The following is a 12,172-nucleotide window of genomic DNA, read 5'->3' on the forward strand; positions in this document are numbered from 1 at the left end:
ATTAGCTCTGTAACCTTGTTTTAGGTAAAAACACACAAAATGTTATTCTAACATAAGAATGCCACAACTGTGTAACTCCAGAGCAAACTGTCCTTTGGTTCAGAGCTTTCCCAAGAGCATGACATCATCTTGGAAAATCCCGTCCTATGGCATCAGTCCCCAGACAACCGCCCTGCATTAGTTTGTATTTGCAGCTGTCACGGTCCCAGCGATTCTGGATATAAACATAAGTGTCTATTTCATTGTGTCCTCTTATGTGGTCTGGCCTGAGTACTCATCTGCTAGAATGCACATTTTAGTTATGAATGGTTTTATATCTCCTTCATTTTACAGTTAGGGTATTAGGCTGATTTGTCTTCATCCGATGCGTGTGGTTAAGTGATGTTATCTATGATTCTAATTTCGGGAAAAGAAAGGGGACATTGCATAATTACATTATAAAAAGGGGTCTTAGGGTGACAGGGCCATGGACCACCATGTGACATGGGGATATTGAGCAGAGCAGCTCTAAGGGGCAGAGCAAGGTTTTCACAAAGAGTGTTTGTTCCACAGGGTCCTATCCCGGTAAGCGACGGCTCGGAGGGGTCCCCACAAATCAGCAGAGATCCCCTCGTTACCGGAACGCAGACCAGGCTTTCCTCAGAACTCCCTCTCAGACATCTTTCTGACTCTCCTAGCAGGGCCACAAAGTAATTTCTGTCCAGGTGCCATGGACCACCCACTTTCAAGGTTCTCCTGCCCCATGAGGCTCCAGTGAGAAAGGGGGGGGGGCCCTTGGAGCCTGGCAAAGCATGCGTGCGGAGGTGGCATCTCCTGCCTCGCTGGCTGTCAGCTCCCCAATCAAACCACAAGCTTCACGAAGGCTGGAACCACATCTGAATTGCTCCCCGTAATCCTGTGAGCCCAGTTCAGTGTCTGGTGGACAGGAGGTGCTTCATAAAAATTAACTGAGAAAATGGGGGGAAAAATAAGACAGCAGTGTGCGTAAAAATGCCTGCCAGAATGGTTATACACAGTAGGTGCTTCATAAATATTTGCTGAAGGATATATGTGCCTGGTACACGGTAGGTACTCAATTCTCGTTTTGCTGAATAAATGAGTGAGTATTGGATATCAGTGTCTGGCACCTACTAGGTGCTCAGAAATAGTCACTGAATCAATTATGAATGTCAAATGCCTAACAGGGTGCCTAGTACACAGCAGATTCTTCTCAATGACTATTTGTTGAATGACTAATGAATGAAGGAAGGAAGGAATGAGGGGCAGGAGCCCTTGCAAGGTTGTAAGGCCAAGACAGGACAGAAAACACAGAACGAATGTGATGTACACCCCTATCCCTTCCAGCTCAGACTCCCCCTGCAAACGCGCCCTCCGCTCTCAGGCAGGAAATGACACCGTGGGAGGGACCCGAGCCTTGTCCAGAAAATCCACATGGCTTTGCTACTTACAAATCGTGAAGAGTTGTCGTTCTTGACAGTTTTGGCGTTGCCAAAAGCCTCCAGAATCGGGTTTGCTTGTAGAAGCTGCTTTTCCAGCTCGCCCTAAAATTCATTCGCATCTAGTTATTGGGGAAAGAGACCCAGCTCCTGACAACTCTGCCCTAGACCGAGGCGGTCCCAAAACTCAACTCCCGGGTCCCCTCCATCCTATCTCCTGCCCCTCAGAGACCCCAACGTTAACATCCAGGTTTACTTGAGGATTTTGGAAGAGAAGCAACCGGCTGAGCTCTCTGGAAACTAGGACCTCTGTTTCCCAGGAAGGCCGCTTCTCCCTAGACAGGGCCTGCTCGTTTATGCAGCATCACTGCCACTCAGACCTTCCGCACAGCGCAACACCGGGGACATCACCTACATTGCAGTGAATGGCGCTCCAGGGAGTGGAGCTGTGTGCAACCTGCCCTACTGTGCACGGCGGGCCTGCCGCTGCTCATGTGCAACGAGCAGCCATCCTCAAGCTAAACCACTACGATCTTTCTCCTGATGGTTTTTAGCTGCAATTTTTCTTCTCTCAGGACTAGTTTTCTGAAGCCTGTTATGGAAGACAAGTAGGGAAAGTGCAAAACCTACCAGGAATACTTTTAACCAACTGCAGAACAAAGCTTCGAAGCAGGCTGCCTGAGCTCCATTCATCCGGTTAAATGCAGCCGAGACCGTACACAGCCCACTGGCCCCCTCTGAGGGAGCCTCTGTGCACAAACGCGGTCATGTGATTAATCGTGGCAGGAAAGGGCCAACGAGGTAAGTCATGCCGGGAAAGCAACGAGCTGCTCTTTGCCTCGCACCAGAAACCATGGCGGCTGCAGACCGGCCGGCCTCCCTGTCCAAGCTCTTGCTCCGGGCCTCCCTGGGAAGTGGTGGATTCTGAGGGTTTCCTCCTCGATCTCCATGCTGAAGTCCCTGTCCTTTTTTTTTTTTTTTTTTTTTCAGGGCAGCAGGGCTGGGCTTAAAAGAACTTGGGGAAGGTTCTACGGTGGGGGGGAAAGGAAACACATAGCTTTCTTCCTGCCCCTCTGTACAGCAGGAGGGCACCGAGCAGCTACTTGCTCCTAAAGGGACAAAACAGGAAGCTGCTATTTAATTTTGTATTTATTTATTCACATGCCCTCCTCCTTTGCAGCTTCCAAAGAAGATGAGACCAAAGTGTCACCTCCAGGAAAATCCAGCTGCAACTGGAATCCCCTGTGACTGGGGCTCGTGGACACTTCGAGGAGAGCGGTGGGCTCTCCTTGGCTAGAGGGAAGTCTGGAGAGATCATCTCTCACCACGAACGTGGGTCCCAATGTCCCCTGAAAAAGCTTCCTTTGCTAGAGTGGGAATTCTGGCTGGCGGGCCCAAAAGGTCCTTCTTGGGAGAGCTTTCTACATGGGGAGCTGGTCCAAACGGCTCATTTTATGGGTGATGAGATTGTGACCCAGAGAAATTAAGTCACTTAGGCGAGGTCACACAGAAGCAGATCTCAACTAGAATCCCCATTCTCCTTCTGATCCGCCCATGACACTGCCACCCATGACAGGGCCTAACTAAGATGGACTGATCCTAGTACATGCTAGGGCCCCGAAGGTCTCTTCCAGGCTGGAACCCATCTGCCAGCCCCACAAGCTCTGCGTTAGAGTTTACACAGGCAAAGGTCCGAGCAGGGCCCGGGTGTGTGTCGCATAGCCGGGGCCTTACCGTGCCACCAAAGCTAGTGCATCGCAAACCCCAAGACTCCTGTCTCTGGAGCCTTAGGTCAAGCAACCAGCATGCAGAGAGAGACACGCACTGCACACACATGCATGAAGACACACCGGTGCGCGGGGGGCAGGGTTCAGGGGAGAAAGACAGGGATGACAGCAGGGAAGAGGGAGGGGGGCATGCCACGGCAGTGCCATTAACTGACTGTCAATCAAGCCAGGGAAGCTCTAGGGTTGGACAGTCCTAAAACACTCAACCTGATGGGACAGACGTCTCTAGGACGCGTTGGTGGGGAGGTGAAGAGACTCATTTTGAGCTGGGAAAATTCACTCCAGGCTGGAGGATGACCTTGGGGACTCCAATGGGAGTCTGGCAGGTGGTAAACGCACCCCCACACCCCGTGCTGACACCGGACACCCACAGGGACAGCATTTCGGTTCATTCGTAGGTTCGGGTTGTGAAACTCGGGATCGTAGCCCATTCTACCATTAGCTATGGGGCTCAGGGGGTGCGACAGGACCATGCAGATCTAAATCCACTCCGTGCCCCCGTACACACCAGGAAAACACTCTCAGTTACTCACGTAGGCAAGAGATGGGCCTTGCTGCGGTTGAACAATACAGTATAAAACAGACGTCAGTGTTATTTCAATCACACACATGTCAGGGTCTGGAGAACACATGATTTCAGCCCCCCCGAGGCAGCCAGCATTCCCCAGGATAACTAGGACAGCAGCAGCTTCGCTTAGATTCTGTTTCTTTCTGTTTCGCTCACTCCTACTTCCAATTTCTTAGAGACCCAGACATTTCAAAGGTGTCCGTGGCTGCGGGACATGGTGGGAAAGTTCAGACCCTATCAGGTGAGCACCTGTCTGAACTGTGTTTACTACAGGTACGGGGGGAAAAGCGTCTGGTACGTAGTAGGCACTAGACAAAGATCGGTCATTACCGTTTCTTATTTTTACTGTTCTCAGGAAAGGAACAACAGTGGGAAGCAGAGGTTAACTGGCACGCCAGCCCTGGGGCTCTCTCTTCCTGCGCACCGTGCCAGAGACAGGTTAGAAACGCAGGACCCTGGGTTTTCTGCATTCGTTTGAGGGAGGAAGCTTCCCATAGCTGAAGCTCGTGCCCACCCCAGGTCTCTGAGGGCATCCAGACAAGCTGGTCTCTGTGGCTGCTCCAGAGTCACCTCTGAGTGCCAGAAGCAAGACGTGGAATGGCAGGAACCGGTGACACCCAACCTATCTTCAGGCCGCCATTCTGCCACCTCCCCAGCCCCAGCCCTGCAGACAGAGGCACCAGCAAGTCCTTCAAGCAGCCCCACTGTTTGTCCCCTCCTCTGGGACAGATGAGGCGGGGCTAAGATGGAGGATAGACCCAAGAAGGGATCATTCTAGAAGCCTGCTTTTCCTTTCCTTCCAAGCCCTCAATCAAAACGTGTCATGGCGGGGTGCCCTGTATGATTATTTGATGACTCTCTCTCTTTCCCATGTGTCTGGAAACTGGGTGGCTGGAAAGACAGCATCTCTGGGACTCACTGCTGGACTTCATCCTAGCAGTGCCTGGCATGCAGCAGATGCTCGGTCAAAGGTAGCAGCCTGAAGCCTACATACTGAGTGACACCAATATTCCCATCCCCTGGGGCCCCGGTCGGAGGGACACATGCAGAAATGACGACGTACCACAGTCTAGGGAGTTCACAGAGATTCATTTACAGCAATAGTCCTCAATCAGGGTGACTGCACCCCCCAGAGAACTCCTGGCCATGTCCAGAGACATGTTTAGTTGTCAGAACTGGGAGGAAGGGTGCTACCAGCAACTAGTCGGGGGAGGCCAGGGGTGTTGCTAAACACTCTACAGTGCACAGGATGGCCCCGCAGCAGAGAATCATCCGGGCCAGATGGCAACGGTGCCACTATTAAGAAGCCCTAAAGTAGAGTGAGAACCCTCAGTGTGATGGGGGGACCCATCCCATTTCATGAAACAGGACCCCTCAGACAAGGATCCCGGCCGAGGCGAGGAATGGTCCAGACCCACACAGGTCCCCAAGGTGGAAAAAGACCCCTGTGTGTGTTGCCGTGGGGAGGGGACAGTTGACCCGAGCCCACATTCTTACAAGGCTGAGTCCTGGCCCCCACCGCGGTCAGGCCACAAGCCCAGAGACTTGCCCGCCAAGGCACGGCCCCTGACCAGGCCCTGCCACTCACCGTGATGCTCGTGTCCTTCTTGCCCTTGTGGGAGGAGGCCACCACGGCCAGGTACTGGATGACTTTCTTAGTGTTCTCCGTTTTCCCGGCTCCAGACTCGCCTCTGCAAGACACGGGGACAGTGACCCACCAGCAATCACTCTGCACAGTGTTCTGTGGTTCCTTTTGCCAGATGGGGAAACTGAGGGGAGGTGGCTTGCCCAAGGTCACACCCCGGGTAGAGGACAGGCGGGACCTCCAACCCTAGTCCAGCATTGCGATGTGCCCCTCCTGAGAGGAGGTGAGAAAGGATTCGGATGAAAAGAGTGAGAGAGAAACACCTGAGTTTCCCTACCTAGGTCCAAACTTAGGTTTACTTGGATTTTTCTTTTAAGCAGCCTGTAGTTTAGAGCAGTTTTAGGTTCACAGAACAACTGAGTGGAAAGTACACAGAGTTCCACATACCCCTGCATCCCGCTCATGCACAGCCTCCAATTATCAACATTCCCCTCCGCCCCCAGAGGGGTATGTTTGTCACAGTCAGTGAACCTACACTGACACGCACACCGTTATTCCTCAAAGTCCGTAGTTGCCATCAGGGTTCACTCTTGCTGGGTTTGAACAAATATATAATGACAAGTATCCACTGTTATATCATTCAGAATGGTTTTACTGCAAATTATCTACTTTTAAAGGTATCAATCAGTAGCTCTGTTAGGGATGGAAAAATTAGGCAAGAGGCAGCTTTCCAGAAAGAACATAAGTATCTCCCTTTACCTTCTGGAGAGCTGCACTCTGATTGTCAGGTGGCTAATGATCTCAGTTGAGTAGCAAAGGATAAACCTGGTTGAAGTAATTTATGCTATAGTGTAAATGACTGATAGGTTTAGATCAGCAGGGCAATGTCTGTCTTATCAAAACAGTACTCCTAGAATACAAGGGTCTATTTTTCACCGAGATGACCTTCTTGAGCCCACTGTCTCTCTTGGCCACCAGAGATTGTCGTCGTGGGACTGTTTCATGCAAGAATTCCAGGCCTTGACCCCGACTCCCACCATTCCCAATGAGAGGGAAGGACAGGGCCTCAGCCTAAACTCCCCTTCCTTCTCGTCGTCTTCCCTCATTTTCTTTTTTTGTTTTTGGTGTTTCCTTTCTTTGCTAGGCTCTCTCATTTTCTGAGCTCACTGAATATTCTGAAATGCAAGCGATAATTTTTTTTTAAGCCTGGAAAAGAATTTGTCCACCCCGAGGTCGGCTCTAGGTTCTCCATGCTGAATCGGTGCCACCAGTGCTGGTGTGGTCCCTGCTCTTCTTCCTAATTAGGAAATAAAGAAATTAATTTGCTCTGCCAAGGGCCCATTAACAACTTTGCTCGTGGTTTGAAAAGAGAGAAAGAAAAAAAAAAAGAAAGAAAGAAACATGTGCCTTTAATTGCTGGACCCAATTCTAAAGGCCCCATATTCCAGGAACAAGTGTCTGATCGCTAAGAACAAAGAAATGTCTCACACCGGGGTCAGCACTGTCCTCTCTCTTCCCATTGGACTTTATGCCCAATGGCCACATTATTCCACGTGGCCTTGGAGGCACTTTGTAAAATGGGAACCATGGAGACATAATCTCCATTTTCTTAAGGGGTAAAACTAAGTTCAAACCAAAAAATAATTTTTTTAAAAAAAATTTTAAGGAGAGAATAGAACTTCGCAGGGGTGAGGATTAGAGGCCATATGCTAGTTATTTCACACGCGTTTTCTCCTTTACCTCCCTCTCCCCAATCCTGACGGGAGGGCATGTAACTTCCATGTTATTACAGAAGAGGAACGCTCACCCAGAGTGGGTAAGCAACTTGCCTGAGGTCACACAGCAAGGCCAGGGCACGGTCAGAGTGGAAAATCAGGTCTCTGATTGTAACGTGATCAGGACTCTCCTACATTTTAACGAGTTGTTCCATGACACACAGGCCCCATCCTCTAAGAACTTGCTTTCGAGGGCCAGAGAAAGGGAAGGGGGAAAGGAATCGATATTTGTTGAAAGACTCCTACGCGCTAGATCACGACATGCTGGACCATGGCTGCCCACCCCCGCTTTCCCGCCTGATCTCCTCAATTTCCACCTTTGCCTCCAGCCTCTCCCATGCCCTCCCTTCTACAACAAAGACACCAGCATGGCCATGACAGGGGCCCTGGCCTTCCACCTTGCAGGAGAGGAGAAGTGGGGTACGAACTCTGGGAATCTGCTTCTCTTGATGTGGGCTGCTTGGCTCAACAGTCTCCAAGTTCTATTAATAAAAATAAATCATCCTGGGAGGTCTGCCAAAGAAAACATCCCAGGCTCCAGGCTCATGGGCGTCTGAAGATTGATGTGCTCAGGGCTGCTTCAGAAATATTAATCTTTGCTCTTCTGACCTCTGAACTCTGAGGGTGAAGATGCCTTGCTGGTGTGACCACCCTACAAACCTCCATCCTGTTTCTTAGGGGACTTGGTTCCCAGCTCCCTCTTCCTGCGAGAGGACCTGGACTCATGACCACATATGGCCTCCTGGCCTTGTAATTAACCATCCCTCTGCCCCAAGTCCTTCGAATGAGTCCAGCCCCAGTGCTGGAAGATGCTACCCCATGGCTGCTCGACCCCTCAGCCCCAACAGAGTCCGCCTCATGGGTGCGTGACTTGTGCAGTCCCACAGGGGTCACCCTGAGGAGGGCCCTGTGCTTGAGTTAATGCTCTTGTTGCCAACTACAAATTCTTAAATTTTGGACAAAGGGCTCTGCATCTTCATTTCACTTAACTTCATGAATCAGGTAGCTGGTCCTGGCTCCCAGGGTTGATCGTCATTTCCAATTTCAGCCTGTGGTCTGTCCTTGGTAGCAAAGCCAAACTGGCTCTGAATGTCAGAGCTGTTGAGTCCCTGGTCCTCACTGAGTCCCACCCTGCAGGTGGCAAGGTCTGGCGTTTGCGCTGTCTAACTCCTACACGCACTGCAAAGCCTCTGTTGAGCACTGCCTCTATTCTGAACGCCGCCTCCAGCTCCTCCAGGAAGAAGTGACACCTCCTGCTCCTGCAGCATCGCTGGGCCGACTAGCATAACGGCTTTGGGACCTGACTGCCTGAGTTCAAATCCCTGCTCCGCCAGTTACTTGTGTGACCCCGGGCAAGTCATTAACTTCCATGCCTCAGTTTCCTTATCTATAAGATGCATATAGTAAAAGCACTTATGTGACTGTTGTAAGGATTAAATGAGTGAATATGTATATAACATTTAGAATAAAGCCAAGTACACAAAAATGCTTGCTACTATTACTTTTATAACATTTTTTCTTAATGCTTATATATTCTGCTTATATCATTATCTTCAATATTCACACCACCATTAAAATATAAATCATATATTTCCATGGTTTAAGCCAGGAGTCAGCCAAACCATTTCTGTAAAGGGCCAGGTAGTAAATATAGGCCTTGTGGGTCATACATCTGTCCCAAATACTCAGCTCTGTAGCATGAAAGCAAATGTGTAAACAAATGGGCATGGTTATAAAGTCCCAATAAAACTTCATTTTCAAAAAAAAAAGAGACCGGGGCTACGTGTGGCCCACTGGCCAGTTTGCTGACCCCTGACTGCGGTCTTCCAGTGCTTTCCTGTCCATTTAAGATTAAAGTTCAAACTCCTCCCCAGGACCTAGAAGACCCTGCCCTTTCTGCCCACTGCTTTCTGACTTCAGGTCCCCACCGCCCTCCTCTTTTAATCCAGCCCCTCACACACCCTCCTCGAACACGCTGCTCTCTCTCACCCTGGGCCCCTCCACGTACTAGCCCCTCATCCAGAGCCTCTGATTCGTTCACGCTGGATGAACTACATGCCGGACCAAATAAAAGGCATGTCAAAAAATTATATTCCTTCGATTTTCAATTTCTTGACTGCATAATCACCTGCAGCGAACTGGCTGATCTTGACCACTGATTAATTCTAAAAGCTTATACCCTGCTATCAACTCGTAGATCCTCAGCCACTTTGGCTGATTCTAGCAATGGCCAAAATAAAATTTAATAGCAAGAGCTAAGCTGTTGGTGGTTCGGGGGTGACTGGATGCACTTTCAGATAAAAGTTGGTTAGTTTGGGCATTTCCCTTATCAGAATGCCCGATGCCTACTCATTGAGCATTGGCTATGTGCAGGGCAGCGTGCCAGGGGACAGGGAGACAGTCCCCATCCGCGACGAGCACCTATGACGAGCTTACATTCCAAGAGAGGGAGACAGACAACACCCAAGGAAATAAATAAATAATCCAGATCATTTGAGGTGGTGTTATTGCTACATCAGGGTGATGGGATTGGAAGGGCTGAGATGAGGGGGCAGCTGTCGATGGCAGCACTTACGAGTGAAAGGGACCCAAATGCTCCTACTGCCCATCACTTCACTTCCTCAGCCAGGAAAGTTGGCTAATAATCTGAGGTCCCTGGTCCCAGCGTGGGCTCATTCCCAGGAGCCAAGACCAGGGGCCCTTTCATCAACCCCTGCAGCAATGAGGTAACCTCAGAAGTCCTTCTGACACAGGGCCTGCACTGGAGGGCCAGCAATCGGGGGGGATGAGCCAGATACTCTCACTGCAAAATGTGTGTCAGGACCTCTAGGGCCCTCCGGCCCTCCAGCCCTCCCCCACATCATGTTTCTCACCCCTCTGAGCCCCCACGTGGGCTGTGGGCCGCAGAGGCGCTGCCCTTCAGCTCCTTTCCTCTGCTGGAGGAGGCTCTACTCCCTGACACCCTCAGAGCCCCATCTGCCAAGCCTTCTCTCCACCCCAGAGCAGACGGGCATGCACAGCTCAGATTCGGCCATTCCTTCAGCGTCCCCTGTGTAGATGGCCTGAGACAGTGTGTCTATCCCTGCCAGCTTGCTGGTTGGCCCAGCTGCCTCACAAACACCCAAGACACTAGATATAAACATAGCTATCCCCAGCTCCACCCTAGGCCACCGAGTTCAAAGTCTCTGGGGGTGATGCTGGACTATCAGACTCTTGAACCATTTGGGGACAGAGGTCCCACACCAGGGGTACATGGTTAAGAAAAATGTATCACCTGAACAGTAAAGTAACCGTTTTCACAGGTTATTCCATCTTTACTTGGGATAACGCCGCAGAAGAAAATTGAAGTTAAAACCCTGGCAGACACGGCCTTAACCAGGCAATGAAGGTTAGCATCGCCAGTGACAGGTCACGCTAATATTACGTGGACGTCAAGTGAATATCATGTGCCCCTGAAATGTGATGAAGAATGTGCTTTACCGCTGTGCTATTCCTCTCCAAAACACATAACCCTGTCTAATGACAAGCATATCATCGGACGAACCCAAACCGAGCTCATTCTACTAAATCTCTGATCAGTCCTCTTCAATACTGTCAAGGTCATGGACAACAAAGGAAGTCTGAGAAACTGTCACAGCCAACAGGAGCTTAAGGAGAGAGGATGACTAACTGTAACGTCATATCCTGCAGGGGATCATGGAACAGAAAAGAGGACGTTAGTGGAAAAACTAGTGAAATCTAAATAAAGTCTACAATTTGACTGTCAAGTCCCAGTGTTGCTGTCTGACTGTGACAAATGGACCACGGTGATGTCTCATGTTAACGGCAGGGGAAACTGAAACTTGAGTGAGATATGGGAACTCTCTGCACTATCTTTGTAACTTTTTTGTACATCTAAAATTATTTCAAAATGAAAATTTTAGTTTTAAAAGTGATTCCTTTTAAAGAACACTATTAATCTAATAACGATGTGCACGTACAGCTGAAATGATAACCATGGTGCCAGGCAAAGGAGGTTGGGGAGATGTAACTGTCTTGCTCCATCCGGTTTGGACATGGGTCGGCAACATAAATTCTTTTTCAAGACCAAATTCCTGAATCAGGAGCATTAAATGCCATGCACCACCTTGGCGTTTGTGATCCTACTTCTGGGAACCCAACCTCAAAGAAACATGCAGAGAAGTTGCAGAAAAAGTTCTGCCAACAAAATTAATTCAAGATGAAATTAAAAGCGACCTAAAAATCCAACACTCGGGATCCGGTTAAGTCGTTCAATAGCTCCATGGAAGATCAGCGGTCGTTTGAAGGGATATTTGGAAATAATGTGGAAATGTGATTTTTTTGTAATGCTAAGTGGGGAAAAAAAGCGAGAGAAAAAAGTGTGCATATGATTGAGTTCATGGCTGTGTTTAAAACTGCCTAGGAAAGAACCAGAAGGAAATACACCCAGGTTTATTGGGTGGTGGATTGTGGGTGACATTTTCCCAGTGTTCACTTCTGGGTATTTATCTGCATTACTCTCCTAGGGGAAAAAAATTAAATACATATTTTCACATGGAATTTAAGTTTCAACTTAATTTAAATGAATAATTCTTCATTTATTTTGTCTTTGTGGTAGGACAGAAGTAAAGAGAAAAGGGAGACTGAGAGAAGCTAATGGATGCGCCTGAAGCTGGGGTCAGCCGACTTTTTCTACGAAGGGCCAGACAATAAACATTAGAGGTTCTGCGGGGCATAAATGGCCTGTTACAACCTCTTAACTCTGCTGTAGTGCACAAAAGCAGCCACAGATGACACAGAAACGAATGGGCATGGCTGTGTTCCAATAAAGCTTTATTTACAAAAACAGGAAGCGGGCTGGATTTGGTCTCAGTGCCTCCAAAAAAAGCAAAGCTCAGCAGAACTCCAGCTAATGCAAACTGCCACCACTGCATCGGAGCATCAGCTGACAATCACGGGGCACCTACTATGCACTCAGAACCGTGCTCAGTTCTTCCCTACAGTGCTCCTTCAGTCCTCCC

At 49.4% G+C, this 12,172-nt stretch overlaps 1 protein-coding gene across 1 annotated transcript in view; it reads right to left on the reverse strand.

Moving 5' to 3' along the window:
• Positions 1-12,172, reverse strand: part of LOC105290973 (myosin-11-like) — a 116,507-nt gene that overhangs the window by 34,023 nt on the left and 70,312 nt on the right. The window contains exons 7-8 of the mRNA XM_023529667.1: positions 5,380-5,482; positions 1,449-1,541 (exon numbers count right to left, since the gene is read on the reverse strand). Of these exons, the coding sequence (XP_023385435.1) occupies positions 1,449-1,541; positions 5,380-5,482 (196 nt within the window). The remainder of the gene's footprint in view (positions 1-1,448; positions 1,542-5,379; positions 5,483-12,172) is intronic.

Source organism: Pteropus vampyrus, unplaced genomic scaffold, assembly GCF_000151845.1.
Source record: "Pteropus vampyrus isolate Shadow unplaced genomic scaffold, Pvam_2.0 Scaffold40, whole genome shotgun sequence".
Classification (NCBI taxonomy): Eukaryota; Metazoa; Chordata; class Mammalia; order Chiroptera; family Pteropodidae; genus Pteropus; species Pteropus vampyrus.